Genomic DNA, 15,527 nt, shown 5'->3' on the forward strand with positions numbered 1-15,527 from the left:
AAAATGTCTTTTGTAGGATTTTTCACCTGCCTTTATTCTCATTTTTAATCCTCACAGAAGTCCTGGAGTAGGTATGATAGACTCCATAGAATCCTATTTTCTTTTCATTAGCAAGACAATGGAGATTAGGAAGTTTAGAAACTTGACCCCACTGAAAAGAAGTAAGAAACGGTGGAACTTGAAAATGACTTCAGGTTTTCTCACTGTGCAGAATATAGTCAAACACTGCTGCAGTTGAATATTTTACCCTTTGTTCTCCCTGCATGATCTACAATAATAGTCTGCTTCGTGTTGATATTTACTGCTGTGTTCCTGACAATTACCTGAAAGAGAAGTTGGGGTGCTTCACTGGGCTGGAAAAGTTTAGCTAAATCAGCAAGCAGGTCTAATTAAGCAATTTATCTATATATATAAAAGGCTAAGTTTACTCGCACATGCGCCATGCATATAAAGCTCTCGGCGCCAATCGCACATGTGTTTCGATCTGTCATTGTTGATCGTGAATTTGGTTGACACTTCTATTATAGAGAAAGGGCAAATAGCAATATTAAAATATTCCTTCTAATTAATTTCCTTTCAATGTGCACGAATCCATGCACTGGGACACTATTTCATTATAACATTAATAAAAAAAATTGATTCCTGACTGGGGCCACTGTCTGTTTGGGATGTGCACATTCTCCCCACGGCTGCGAGGGTTTCCTCCCACACCCCAGAGCTGTGCACTTGTCTACACTGTCCCAGTCTGTGAGTGTGGGGTGCATGATGTGTCCCTCAATGAAGGGCATCCCATCCAGGGTGGGGCCTGCCTGCGCCTTAGGCTGCCAGGTTCGGCTTCTGCCACCCAGGCTCCTGAAATGGAATAAGTGGGTTGAAAAATAATGATTTTATCTGTTTTTATTAATCTTTCTTAAATGTATGTATAGCTCCCAGTTATTTCAATGTTTAATATTAGCTGTGTTTGGGGTCCTTATTTAGAAGTTTAGCAATGTTTTTTTGACCATAAATATGCCATAGGAACGTATCTCTTGTTTCTAGCAATTAGCCTGTGGTAAAATTGGTTTTGTTGAATATCGTTTCTCTTAAAGTTGCAGTTTCCAAGAACCTGTCGATTGAGTGAGGACTTACCAGTCGTATGTCCAGGAGATCACCAGCCACCATGACTATCTGGTCCCTAACATGTTGATACTTCCTTGGAACTTGGCTGCCCCACTTTGCCCTTTCTTATTGAAATGGCTGTTTTTGACACCCTTCTCTTGAGCAGATCCTGAGAAAGACTACAGGTTAATGATCTCTAATGATCATTTACATGGAAGGCCAGTGCATCAGTCTTCAAAACCTCCAGAAAGCCAGTTGAGAGGAGTGGAGAGACAGCCTGAGGATTTTAGCTATCTTTTAGCATGATTTTTTTTTGCATGCATTTTTTGTATATTTTATAAATAGTCACAACTTATAATTGGCATAATTCATAGTTTAATTAAAACACCTTGTTTGAATAAAATTTCTACATGAAGATTAATTTTACAGTGGCTTATTTAATCCTTCTAAAATATTCAACTAAAAGTTCTACCTTATTTTTGTCTTTGATATTTTCTTTATAGGTATGTTTTTTACATAAACTACAGTATAAACAGTAGAAGTAGTTTATTATACATATACTTTCTAGTTATAAACTATTTTTTATGCTTCTAAAGCACCGAAAAATGAAACCAAACAATAGCCTAACTGGTTTGGCTCAGTGGATAGAGCATCAGCCTGCAGACTGAAAGGTCCCAGGTTCGATTCCGGTCAAGGGCATGTACCTTGGTTGCAGGCACATCCCCAGTAGGAGGTGTGCAGGAGGCAGCTGATTGATGTTTCTCTCTCATTGATGTTTCTACCTCTCTATCCCTCTCCCTTCCTCTCTGTAAAAAATCAATAAAATATATTTTTTTAAAAACCAATCACTTTCCAAACAGAAAAGTTTCACTGAATATACTGTATCTTAGATAAATCAGCTTTTATCTAGATTGCTTACAGATTTTGTAATTAACTCTAATTTGAATAGCTAGCCATGTCATTTATGATTGTTTTACATTTTACGCACTCCTGGAAAATAGGGCTGTTTCTTTTAAGTGGTCTCCTGAGCATCAGCCATACTCTGGGTGCCTGAGTCAGAGGTGGAGGGTGTGGGCTTTCTCATCAGAGGCACCTGTAGAACTTTGAGGAAAACTGGCCTGTAAGTAAAGTCACACTTCTTCAAGCTTGCAAACAAGTGTAAGCATTAGGTTAGCATTTCTGCCATAAAAGTTTGTGCAGATATAATCTATATACCATACAGTATATCTATAGGATAAAGAGTATACAGTTCAGTGATTTTTTAACTATGTTCACAGAATTGTATAATCACCACAATCAATTTTGGAACATGACATCACCCCAGAAAGGAACCCCAGGCCCATTAACAGTCACTCTCCTTTCCCCCACCTACAGCATGAGACAAGCACAAGTCTGTTTTCTATCTGTATGGTTTGCATATTCTGAAAGTTTCATATAAACAGAATCATATAAGTACAGCTTTTTGTGACTGATCTCCCTCACTTAGCATAATGTTTGCAAGGTTCATCATGCTGCAGCATGGATCAGCACAGCATTTCTTTTATGGCTGCATAATATTCCATTGTATAAACATACCACATTTTATTTACCCATTCATCATCTGATGAATATCTGGATTTTTCCACTTTGGGCTATTATGAAGAATGCCTCTGTGAACATTCATTTACAAGTTTTTTGTGGACATATGTTTTCATATATCTTGGCTATATACCTAGGAGTGGAATTGCTAGGTCATGTGCTTACTCTGTTTCATCTTTAATTGAACTGCGGACTATTTTCAGAGTGACTGTATCATTTTACTTTCCTGCCAACAATGTATGAGATTCCAGTTTTTCTACATCCTTCCCAGTATATGTCACTGGTATCTTTCAGATGACAGCCATCCTCATGTGTGAGAAATGTTATCTCATTCTTTTCACTTTCTTGATGGTTTCCTTTTGAATGCAGGACTTTTTTAATTTTGATGAGGTCCAATTTGTATATTTTTCCTTTATTGCTTGTACTTAGATATCATTTCTAAGAAAGTTTGCACAACCTAACATCATAGAGATTGATTCCTGTTTTCTTCTAAGCATTTTATAATTTTGTTGCTTACATTTAGGTCTATTTTGAGTTCGTTTTTGTGTTAAGGACGGGCTCTAATTTGCATGAGAATGTCCAGTTGTCCCAGCATCACTTGTTGAAGAGACTATTCTTGGCCCATTGAATGGTCTCAGCACCCTTGTGAAAAATCAGTTGATCATAAATGCAAGGGTTCATTTCTGGACACTCAGTCTGTATTCTGTTTATCTACATGTCTGTCCATATACCATTGTCACACTGCCTTGATTATTGTAGCTTTGTAGAAAGTTTTGACATTAGGAGGTGTAAATTTCTCCAACTGTATTCTTTTTCAAGACTGTTTTTGTATGTTAGGAATCAACTTGTCAATTTTTGTTTTTAAAAAAAGCCATCTGTGATTTTAATAGGCATTGCATTGAATCTGTAGAGCTTTAGCTTAATTTTTGAGGTTAAAGGCAGTGTGCCTGGAAGTGCATATGTTTAAGGAAATAAGCCAGCCCACATCCTCAAATCTGTGCAGGAGGGAACAAGCCAGGGACAGTGTTTCAGACTCTCCTTCCTCTCACAAGCAGGCTAATAGGAAAATTACTGTTTAGATAGTAAACACAGATTGCTGGGAAATCCTTGTATAGTTCGCACCTTTCACAGCAAAATATCTCACTCTCTGCCTTCACTCAGTCATACTTGACTGTAAGTTAATTTTCAGTAAAAGGAAATTTTGTCATAGCCAACTTTTTTGGACTGTTTGCGAAAGTGTGCTCTTAACTAATAGTCATGGGGCGGAGGTAACCATACGCCTGCAGTATTCTGTCAGCACTGTGTCTGTGGTGAAGAGGCTGGAGACGTTGCCCTCACTACCTGTTCATATGTGATAATCGTCACAGGTCCTGATTGTCACTTTGTCCTTTCTTCCTCTTCAGGCGAGGCTTGAAATCTGTGCGCTGAGGGACACTGTGGCTGTCCATCTGACGCCTGAAAGCAGGTGAGACGCTGACAGTTCTTTCTGAGCGTTTGCTAAAAACAAAACTGTGTTACTAGTATATAAAGTCCTTTGAAAAGATAACTGGTCAGAGTGAATGCGCATGATTTTGTTTGTGAAAATGTTTATATTTGATTGATCAAATTTCTAGTTAAAAAGTACACATCTATACTAAGCCACAGATTCCTAAGACTGGTTCTTTGTAGCATAATATAAAGGGAAAAAGATGTAATATAATTTTACATTTCTCATTCTGTAAGGTAAATTTTAGTCTCATAAATGATGGAACAGAGCATCACATTCTTCTTTAGAAAGGAGAAAATAAGAATTGAGTCTATTCATAGCAGGCCTTTCAAGACAGTTCAAACATTGTGATCGTCAGCACAAGAGGAAGCCTTGTGGTTTCTCTGCAAAATTCTGTAGTGGAAATTTGATGATAATTTGTAGCTGTTTTGAATGAAAGTCAGGATTTCCTATCATTGAAATATCAGTAGGTGAACTGAAACAGCAATGACTACTTGCTTTTACAAAATTGTTTACTTCACTGGCAACATTACCCAGGAAATGCTGGGCAATGCCGTTAATGTGCATGAGAAGCCAAGTGGTAGACAAATGTTTAGGGTCTTTGTGCAATGCACATATTCCTTCATGTCCAGCTTTTGATAACATGGCTTATGCCACCATTCTTACTGCCATCGTTACAATGGAAAGACCTCTAAAGTTGTTTTCCTGACACAGCTTCTTTTTCCTGTTCATCATGGCCAACTAGAGCCATTTCTAGATGACTCCCATGTTATTTAACCACACCTTTTCCCAGTCATTGTTTTTTTTTAACACTAAGTACTAAATAACAGATGATAGAAAGCATTCGTTCCATATTTGATGTGTATGCATGCCTTGTGTAAGTACCTATGTAACTCAACCCTTCATAGCCCAGGTTCCTTATTATAAAAGGAAGATAATAATACTTTATAGGCAAAGTTTTGGAGAAATTAAATAAGACAGTATGTCAAGTCACCTTCTAAACTTTCAGTGCACTACAAATAATAGGTTGTATCTTCTTCATCATCATTATTGTCATAATGTAAAAATAAAGAATAGTAACATCACATGTATGATTAATGGAAAAGAGACAGGAAATAGGATGATTATGGAGATATGCAGACTCCCTCGATGTCAGGAGAGAGGAGAGCTGGTTTCATATTGTGAGGTTGCTGAGTGTGCCCACAGCTAGGCTGTCCCTGCACCCATACCCTGCCCCACCAGGAACAACTGAAGGGATCAAGTGCCAGTTTTTATCTCTCTATATATTGCTAGGATACCTGTCCCTAGTTTGGGAAATTCTGCTCAGAAGTTCTTTCCTGGTATATTGAGGATGTTTTTATAATACAAAATCAGAGACCACTTTAAAGTCATGGATAATTACATTTATTTATTCACCTTTCTCTTAGTGAACGGTAGAGCATTGGCCCGCACACCAAAGGGTTGTGGGTTCGATCGGTCAAGGGCATGTATCTGGGTTGCAGGTTTGAACCCCAGCCCCGGTCAGGGTTCATGCAGGAGGCAACGAATCCATGTGTCTCTCTCACATGGATGTCCCTCTCTTTCTCTCTTTCTCTCTCTCCCTACCTTCCTCCTTCCCTCCCTCCTTCCATCTTCCTTCTTCCTCCCTCCCACTCTCTCTAAAAATCAATGGGAAAAATATCATTGGATCAGGATTAACAAATAAATTTTAAAAACTTCACTTTTCTTTTTCATGAAATGAAATAATGATGACTTTTAAAAATATATATATATATATACATCTCTCCATTATCCTAAAAATTTTAAACATAATAATAGCTAAATTCTATTAAAAAAACAACTATGTTCAGTCATTATAAGATATTGGCTGTAAATCTGACCTAGACACATCAATACTATAAATGTCCCCATTTGTGTAATCTTTCACAGGATCATATTTCTACTTAGTTTTTCTTCCTTTCTGACCAGTTGCTTTATCTAGAGTTCAGTTTTGTTTTGAAATAAAGACTTTTTTGAAAAAGTAAATGTCCTCATTTAACTTTCACCAACCAAATTGAATAGCATCCTTTTATAAAATTCCATTTTTCCTTTAGTTTTTCAAGTTTTGTTTCATTTCCTAAACAAGTTTTTGACCCTGCTCCTGCAAAGCCTCTGGAACTAGACCTTCACTTACTTTTTCGGTTGTTTTTCACTTGTACTTTTTCTCACATACCTACATGCTTCCCTTTTTATACTAGTTTCTTCGTGTTTAAGAGTTCCTAATGGTGCTCTAATCCCCATGAGAAACAGCAGTGTTTCAGCTCCGTGTTGCTGCTTGTGTTCCAGGTCCAGTTTTAAGCAGGCTCTGGAAGCGCTGCCCCAGCTTTCCAGCGGAGCAGACAAAAAGTAAGTGCTCTGTGCTTTCCTGGGAGCCAGGCAGACATGCTGAGCGCAGTGCGGCTACCTGAAAGTACTCTTTCTATAAACAATGACTTGGATTTAAGGAAGAGCAGTATTTAGTAGCCCTTCGTAGTATGCATCATGCTAGCTGTGCCTTGCTTGTCTCCCAGTGGCAGAATATGGAAAAACCCTTCTTCTGGCTTTATGGCAATTTAGAAATTAGTTATTTTCTTCGTTTAAGTGTCTAGTATAGAAAACGTCATAAGAAAGTTTATTTTGACTCAGTCAATTATATCTCTCTTAAATGTTGAGGAAGATACTACTTAGAAATTAAAAGAGAGGACAGCGTAGTAAAATGCAGGGCCCAATGATTTGTACTCTGCATATATAAAGTATTAAGAGAGAATAGATTTGTAAATATGATATAATGAAGTTAGATATGTTTCATTAGTGCTATATTGATTGTCTCAGTCTGAATTTAAACTTTGTTACTCATGTAACAGGAAATTCTGACCTGAGACAAAAATCTAGGCCAGGTCAATTTCATAAATGCCCAGCCTACCCTCAGCTGAGGCAGTGGAAACATTGTAGATCTTTGGTCCTCCAAGGTAACTGAAGTCCACCCACCTTTGCATTTGGCTGATCAGCCCCTAAACAAATATTTATGGGGGTGATCAACTACATGAAACACTCGGGCCCTGGCATCTAACACAGATGATGTTGTGCAAACTTAAAGGGCAGAGAGAATGCATGGGGTTGGCTGACAGTAGGAGTGTCATGGGGACATGTGGACTGGGCTGGGAAGAGTGGGCAGCAGACCAGTTCTTTTGCTTGTATGTTCCTGTGTATGTTCCTGAATGGACAAGTGATGGCTGTGCAGTGTTCACACCTACAACCCTGCCAGTTTTTTACTTCCTTTTACTCACACTAATTCTCAAGCTCTATCTGAATTTATGACAAACTGTGTTCATTTATTTAAAATAAATATGATAAAAGATTAAAACAATTACCATTATTTTTAACATATAGAACATGGCTCCAAAGGCTAGTGCTTTTTGCAGGGAGTCAAGAAGAACAGTCACTCTGTTATAGTCCTGGGTGGACTGTGTTCTAGATCTGTTGGTACAGTGTCCTAATACTGAGCATTGTCAACCCCTGAAATAATCTCTCAATCCCAGTAGCAGTAAGCCCACTTCTTGGTTGCTTCATCTGAACCAGATGAATCTAAGATCCCTTCTGGACTTAAAATTACATGGACAAATCAGATCAATTAAGAAAACAAAGTGACTTGTAAAGCAGTAGAATGACTTGCCCAGTGGACTTAGAAGTAAACCTGATTCCTCTGGCTTTAGTTCACCACTTGCCAATATTTGTTAAAGACAAAAATACAGAAATAAGGGGAATAGAGGCTAGACAAATTATTGCCCCAGGGTCGGGGTAACGGGGAAGGTGGCTAAAAGGGGCAGCAGGAGAGAACTTGGAGAAGGATGGACCTGTTCTGCATCTGGTTACGGGAATTGTTAGTCTGCTAAGTGTTTAGCAGCATTCATAGAACTGTGTGCCAACAAGACTACATTGTAATTTTTGAAAAGTGAATGAAGAAAATGTTCAGGTGCAAACAATCCGTTTTAGGGAGGACTCTAATCTTGGGGAAGGGCACAGGAGAGATTTTTATATATAAACATAATTAAGTATCTTCCTTTTTACTCCTTTGATTGACTGATTTCGTTACTGAGTTGAATCCATCGATAAATCATGCAATTGGCTCCCGTGCGTGTTTTCTTATATTGCTGGACAAGCTTCCTTCTGTCGGCTGTAAATAGTCTCTGCTCCTGCAGGTTACTGGAAGAGCTGCTGAACAAGTTCAAGAGCAGTATGCACCTGCAACTCACCTGTTTCCAAGCTGCTTCTTCAGCCTTGATGAAAACATAAATGCCTCCAAAGTAAGGGTCATCCAAAGATAACAAGTGATGAAGTTATTCTCTTTAAGTGCCCTAAAGGTATTTGTATATAAAGCATTACATTTGCAGTTTTTCTCCTTTTTTTTCTCTCCTGAATTAGTAGCTTAGAAAGATGTTGGTATATGTTTTATTTCAACCAAAATACCCTTGTTTGAAATGCCAAGCTTATTAAGAAATACACAGCTTTAGGCTTTTGGCTCGGAGGAGGCTCAGATGCAACTTTCTTTGGTCGTCCCAAATCCGGGTTCATCCGACACCAGCTGCCTCCACCATTCCGCCAAAGTTCAAGTCAAACTCGTATACCTGTGGTGCACCGGTGGGGAAGTGGGTGCCACATCTGCTCTGGACCCCAAGATTGACCCCCTGAGCCTGTCTCCAAAAAAGGTTGGTGATGACATCACCAAAGCAACCAGTGATTGGAAGGGTCTGAGAATTACAGTGAAACTGACCATTCAGAACAGACACGCCCAGATTGAGGTAGCGCCTTCTGCCTCTTCCCTGATCTTCAAAGTCCTCAAAGAACCGCCAGGAGACAGAAAGAAGCAAAAAAACATTAACCACAGTCGAAATATCACTTTTGATGAGATTGTCAGCATTGCCCGACAGATGCGGCACCGATCTGTAGCTAGAGAACTCTCTGAAACCATTAAAGAGATCCTGGGGACTGCCCAGTCTGTGGACTACAATGTTGATGGCCGCTACCCTCATGACATCATAGATGATATCAACAGTGGTGCAGTGGAATGTCGGGCTAGTTAAGAACTACAAAGGAAAATGTTTAAATTAAAGATTATTTGATAACCAAAAAAAAAAAAAGAAAGAAATACACAGAATATTGTCTCTCTTAAGCATGTTAACCATTGTAGCCAATAAAGAATGTCTTCAATGGAATATGTAATTTAGTTGACATTTTTTCCCTAAACATCTTTACTCAACATTTTCATTAGCTATATAACTTTTTATAGGTCTAATGTTAACACTCAGAATAAATATTTAAATTCCAGTTTACCTTATGTTTGTCTAAGCATCGTCGGGAAGCTTTTGTCAGGTGTTCTGCTAATTATCTCCTTGATTAGGGCTCACCGTATGCTAGGCACTGTGCTAAATCATCTCACAGCACTTCTCAAAGCACAGGCTTTTGAGGACACTGCACTGGTGGTATTTTGTTTATGACACAGATGAGGTGATCAAGGCTTAGAGAGCAGTCGGTGGCTTCTCTAACACTCAGAGTTGTCCGGTTCATGCTCTTTAACTTCCCCACAGCCAGCTCTTCCCGCTGGCCCTCCACCAGTGACTGTGGCTCAGGGAAGCACTCAAACGTGAGAGGGTAATAAAATGCAAGTAAAATAGGAACAAGTAAGTGCTTTCGTAGCTCAGAGGATGGAGGTTAGGCACATAAAATCCCCATACCCAAATGAGGTAGTTCAAGGATTACTGTTCCAACAAGTCAAGGGCAGTTCTTGGAAGAAAGGGGAATTTTAAGAGCATTTGAGCTACAGAAGAATTTAGTGGTTAAGAGGAAACGGCTGAATACAGTGTAAGCAGAATTCTGAGAGATTTGGAGCAAATTTACATAGAGGTAGCCAAGAAAAAAATTGATGTTAGGTAAAGGTGTTTGCTTTCACGCCCAGGTAGCATTGGGGTTTAGCACATCCACATCCATGTGGTCAACCTTGCTACTGACAGTTGGCACAGTGGGCCTCGCCATCAGTGCTGAGGAAGTACTAGGAGCAGTTTGGCTTTACTACGACTTTCTGTATCCGTGTACATGAGAGTGGCATGCTCTGGAAATGACTCCGGCATCACCAACAGCACAGTTGCTGCAGCCCCTCCCTGCAGCATCCTCCTGTTTGTCAGCCTTGCTGCAGGCTTCCTAAAAGGGATGGAGGGCAAAGACTACATTTCAATTCTAGACTTGGTAAAAGATGGCCTTGTGTGTTTCTGTTTGGATTATGTGGTGTGGGATGTTTTTATTATGAGTTGCATAAGGATATTATAATGTGTTTTCCAAAAGTTATCATAAATCAGCAGCTTTTAAGTAAAGGTTAGGTTTCTAAAATAAGTAAAGTTAACTGTATTTTATTTAATATATGCTTAAAAATTATGCTTTATTATAGATTGAAACTTGCATACATTCTTGTCATTAAACATTACCTAGCACTAGTATCATAAAGGTTTTCATATGGATTTATAAACTGCTCTGAAAATAGAAAGGATATACTGATACTTGACACACATACTTTAATTAAAACAACAATTGTAATGATTTTATCTGCTTTAAATGTGGATTACATCTTTTTATATAGTGGAGTCATCATGTTTTTTTGTGTACTGATGCCATCTCATTTTCTCTTCACCCACATTTTACACTTAGTTTTATTGCACGTATCACTGGAATGCCTGTTTGTACCTGGCTAGGTTATCCCATATAACAAAGACCTAATATGCTAATTAGACCGAACCGAACAACCTTCTGGACGACTGTCCAGACGACCTTCCAGATGAAGCCAGGGCTGGCCGAGGCTGAGAGGGCCGGCTGGGGCAGCTGGGGCTGCAAAGGCCGAGCCCCTTGCATGAATTTGGTGCATCAGGGCTCTAGTAAATACATAACAATGAATATTTTACACACAGGATCTGGGTTCTTTGGGTTACCGACTGTAATTTGGCTAATGAAAGCCAATAGGATTTCAAAATACCTTTCTCCTTTCTAGACCCATCAACTCTTGGGCAAAGTTAGCCCTGGAGCTGGTCGCTCCATCTTCATCACCATGAGTGGCACTGTGATTGTGTTGCACTGATCATTGTTGATACTGTTGTGGTTGTTATTTTGATCATATTTTTTAATATTCCTGTTTCACCTGCCTACAAACCCTTTAGCTAAGCACTGATCCCTGAGAGCCAGGACCACTATCTGAACTTCATTGCCAAAGAAGGCTAACAGAGGACTCGTCACAGAGGCAGAAGGAGAACCAAGGAAGAATGGGATCATAGGGTCACAAAAATCAAGGGAAGAACAAGAATCACGGTCAGAAGAAAGAATCAGATGTTGTCAGAGTTAAGTATTACAGATGTGTCCAAAGAATGAGTCCTGAGAAGTGTTTGCTAGACTTGGCATTTAGAAAGTCATAAATGACCGGAGAGTGGTAAGGAAGAAACCAGAGAAACTTCACACTTTGGACTGGTTCTCTTGACTCACTGCAGGGGCTTCCAAGAGAGCTGCCTTTTCCTTGAAGAAAGTATTTTGGCCTCAACACAGCAGTGATTCTCCTGATGGTCAGACTTTAAGGCTCTTCCTCAGCTTCCTGCTATTTTTAAATTATCTTCCTTGGCATCTGGTCAATTCCTGCTGCCCCTGCTTCTTTGTCTATTGGAATGACTTATAAATATTTATATCCATCCCTTTCTTTTTTCGAAAGTCTTCCCTTTCAAAGTGCATCTTAAATGTATCTAATTAAATGACGGGCTGCTGGAATCAGGCCTCACCTGGATGTGTACCCAATGTCAGATGACCATGGAGTTGTTTTCTGTTCCTTGTTACTTGTGCCCTGCTCCCAGCTGATCCCAGAAGCCCTTCCATGAAGTACCATGTGCGGCAGCCAGTAGCCATTGGCCTGCCTCATTGTGGCTACTGCAGGTTCTAGCCCAGCAGCTGTCACCAAGTAAACCCTCAGGGAATATTTGTTGATTGTTACATAGTAGCAAATGTGTCACATTACCTTTTATATTTTTTAATTAAATATACACTGAGTGGCCTGATTATTATGACCACCTGACGTTTGTAGGCAAATTAGCTATAATTTCCCGCTGAAGTTGCTAGAGGGCCAGATCATTATAAACATCTGAATAGCACAACATACCTAATTATCGTTGCTGATCAAGTTCATCCTATCATGTTGATGGCGTATCCCAAGGGAGATGGCTTTTTCCAACAAGACAATGCACCATGCCACGGTGCTCGTATTGTGCAGGAGTGCTTTCAAGAACATGAGGGAGACTTTACCTTGCTTAGGTAGCCCCCACAATCACCAGATCTCAATCCAATTGAGCATTTGTGGGACGAAGTTAAAAGAGCCATCAGGCAGCTGGTTCCACAACCATCAAATCTCACAGAACTGGACAGTGCTATTCATCAGGCATGGTGTCAGATTCCTCGCATCACCTTTCAGCATCTTGTGGAGTCAATGCCAAGAAGAATCACTGCAGTATTGAAGGCAAAAGGTGGTCCAACGAAGTACTGAAGGGGTGGTCATAATAATCTGGCCACTCAGTGTATACTTTACAGAGCTTCCACAGAGCTGGCTGTTCAGTAGCAGTCTCTATAGCTCCCTCCCCCTTTGCCTGTTCCCTAAAGCCCTCTACTCTCAATTCTTTTAGCCATTCTGATTCTTTTGATACTGACGTCAATGTTTCTGTCTTAACAGGTTCATATGGCTCCTTTTTAGTTCTTCAGCTTTAGTCGCAGATGAGAACTCAGCTTTGTCATTGCCTCTATCACACACCCACATTTCTCTTAACCTTTTATTTTGGTTTGATCACAATTCAGTGTTCAAGTTATGCCTGTGTAAATGCCATTCAGTGCTAAAGCAAGTATATACTAAGATCCTTTTGCTATTGTACTGTTTGTATTTTCTATGCATTCTATGTACTTTTCACTCATCCCAGACCTTCCTCCAACCAGGTTATGTAAATGTCCTTGCACTATGTTCAAATACTATGTTCATCAAGTTTATTTTGAACAGCTTTACCCACAGCCTCCTCTAGTTTGGACTGGGTATTCTGTAGGTCAGCCTCACACTTGTCATCTTGGGATCTCCCATCAATATCATCATCCTGGAAATTTTCTTCTGCCTGCTTCTCTTCTGTGTTGGACCATCCATCTGCTTTTGTGTCTCATGCTGTCCTCGTTCTTGGTTTGCTCCCTCATTGATAAAACTCAATCTCTGGTAACTTTCTGAGAAAAAAAGTATATGGGAGGTAAAATTTTTGAGACCTTGAATATATGATGAAAATATTTATGATTGCTGGGCTGGATATAGAATTCTAGATTGGAAATCATTTTTCCTCAGAATTTGCACTGTTTCTCAAGCCTTTGCACTGTTCTCCAGTGTCTGTCTGTCTCTGCTTATACAACCTTCTCTTTTTCCTAGTTTTCTGAAAGTTCATAATGTTCTAAGTGTGATGCCCTTATACTCCTAATGGTGAGTCTAATGTTTTTAGATTCTGGGAGTTCTTTTTTGTATTATTTCTTTTACTCCCTCTCCCTCCTATCCTGGTCCTTTATAAAAATTTTAAAATATTTTTCATCATGTTTTATCTCTTTTATTTTTATTATACTTTCTGAGAAATTTCTCATATTTATCATACAGCCTTTCTATTGAGTTTTCATTTCTGCTATGTTATATGTTTTTTTTAATTTATAGGAAGATTTTTCTCTCACTGTATATTTTTTAATATGTTTTTATTGATTTTAGAGAGGAAGGAAGAGGGAGAGAAAGATAGAAAAACCTAAGTGATGAAAGAGAATCATTGACCTGCTGCCTCCTGCATGCCCCACACTGGGGATTGAGCCTGCAACCCAGGCATGTCCACTGACCGGGAATCGAACCATGGTTCATAGGTCAACACTTAACCACTGAGCCATGCTGGCCAGGCTGAATATTCTTTTTTATAGAGTTTTGTTTATTTCTTATTTCTCTAAGAATAAGAATACTCTTTTAGGAGTTTTCTTCTTTCCGTATAGTCTCCAATTTATTTTATTCTTTTGTCTTAGATATTAGAACAAATGTCATAAGCTTTCTTCAAATTTCTATCAAGTTTTGGATACCTAATCATATTTAGCAGCAGTAGAGCACTGAAAAGCTGAATAGGATTTTATGCTCCATGCAGTAGATGGGTTTTACCAATTGAGCGTCAATCAGAGTGGTATGTATAGGCCTTTTCATTGGTGAATCCCTAACATTATTATAATTAGGTCATTTGGGGGGCCTGGTAAGATTTCCCAGAGAGGGTTCTTTTGATCTTATGCTTTCTGGAAGGAAGAAGAGGCAGAAGGCTTGGACGATCATTTTTGTCAGGGCTCACAGCTGGATCTGATATCCCATGACCTGCATTTACCTTCTTTGGAGAATAAAGCTCTAGTCTGCTGGAGTGGAAAGATGGAAGGCATTGCCCAGCCCTGTGGAAGGAAGAAACCTGGGAACATCTGGCTATTTCTTAAACAGCCTTTAAACTAATCATTTGGTTTTAACTTTATCCCCGCTTTCAGAAGTTGCCTTACCACTCATTCTTGAGCGTTTTAGGATTTTTACAGTACAAAGTAGATTGCAGCTTTCTTTTACATACAGTACTGCCAATTTAGGCTCTGATGTTTTTAGATCTGCTAATTAAATTAGTTTCCACTTACTCATACACTTGGTTTCTAACTATGATTTACTCTCCTATTCCTTTTTCTTTGTGAAGTTATGCTTTTTATATATATTTAACCGTTTATATAACTACATGTAGTTATATATACTACTCTATGCAGTGTATTTGCTACACATATATAGATATATACAGTATATATACTGTATCTATGTTGTGTGTATGTGCATACACACACACACACACACATACACACAAACTGCACTGTCATTTTTATAGTTTTGGTTAGACCTAAGCTTATGTGTGGTTTCAGTCTGCCCTCTATAACAGAAAGTTCAGATTAACTTTTGTTTGTTTTATTTTATCATAATAAACCAAACTTTACATGTGTATTGTCTTAAGTTTTGTTGCTTAGATATGATTGTTTGCTGTAACTTTTAAAGATTGAAGGGAATCTTAAGTGGAGATAAGCTGTGGGCCTTCTATTCTGATGACCCTACTCCCTGTCCCTGGATGCTAAAGGTACCAAATGAGGATTAGATAAAGAAAATAACTTTTATTCCACAATTAGGAACAACTCGTACAATACACCAATGATGTATTCTTCCTGGAAAAGGTGAAAATTGGATGTCTAGATCTCTTAATTTATAGGAAATATACAC

General features: G+C 38.9%; 1 protein-coding gene and 1 pseudogene across 9 annotated transcripts in view; both read left to right on the forward strand.

Annotated features, from left to right (window-relative positions):
* The window catches only part of EXOC2 (exocyst complex component 2), a 237,385-nt gene extending 222,130 nt beyond the window's left edge, over window positions 1-15,255 (forward strand). For 4 of the 9 annotated variants that reach the window (XM_014453134.1, XM_023751405.1, XM_014453140.2 and 1 more), the window contains 3 exons: window positions 4,080-4,141; window positions 6,488-6,547; window positions 8,380-8,570. In XM_014453134.1, coding sequence (XP_014308620.1) covers window positions 4,080-4,141; window positions 6,488-6,547; window positions 8,380-8,473 — 216 coding nt within the window. In that variant the 3' untranslated portion in view covers window positions 8,474-8,570. Of the gene's footprint in view, window positions 1-4,079; window positions 4,142-6,487; window positions 6,548-8,379; window positions 8,571-8,602; window positions 8,734-11,379; window positions 12,201-14,272 lie in introns of those variants that run through there. The other 5 variants (XR_002828487.1, XR_002828488.1, XM_023751403.1 and 2 more) reach the window with 5 other exon arrangements.
* LOC102429259 lies at window positions 8,682-9,510 on the forward strand (annotated as a pseudogene).
* Window positions 15,256-15,527: the final 272 nt, after the last annotated feature.

The sequence above is a fragment of the Myotis lucifugus genome, unplaced genomic scaffold (assembly GCF_000147115.1).
Source record: "Myotis lucifugus unplaced genomic scaffold, Myoluc2.0 scaffold_21, whole genome shotgun sequence".
Lineage (NCBI taxonomy): Eukaryota > Metazoa > Chordata > Mammalia > Chiroptera > Vespertilionidae > Myotis > Myotis lucifugus.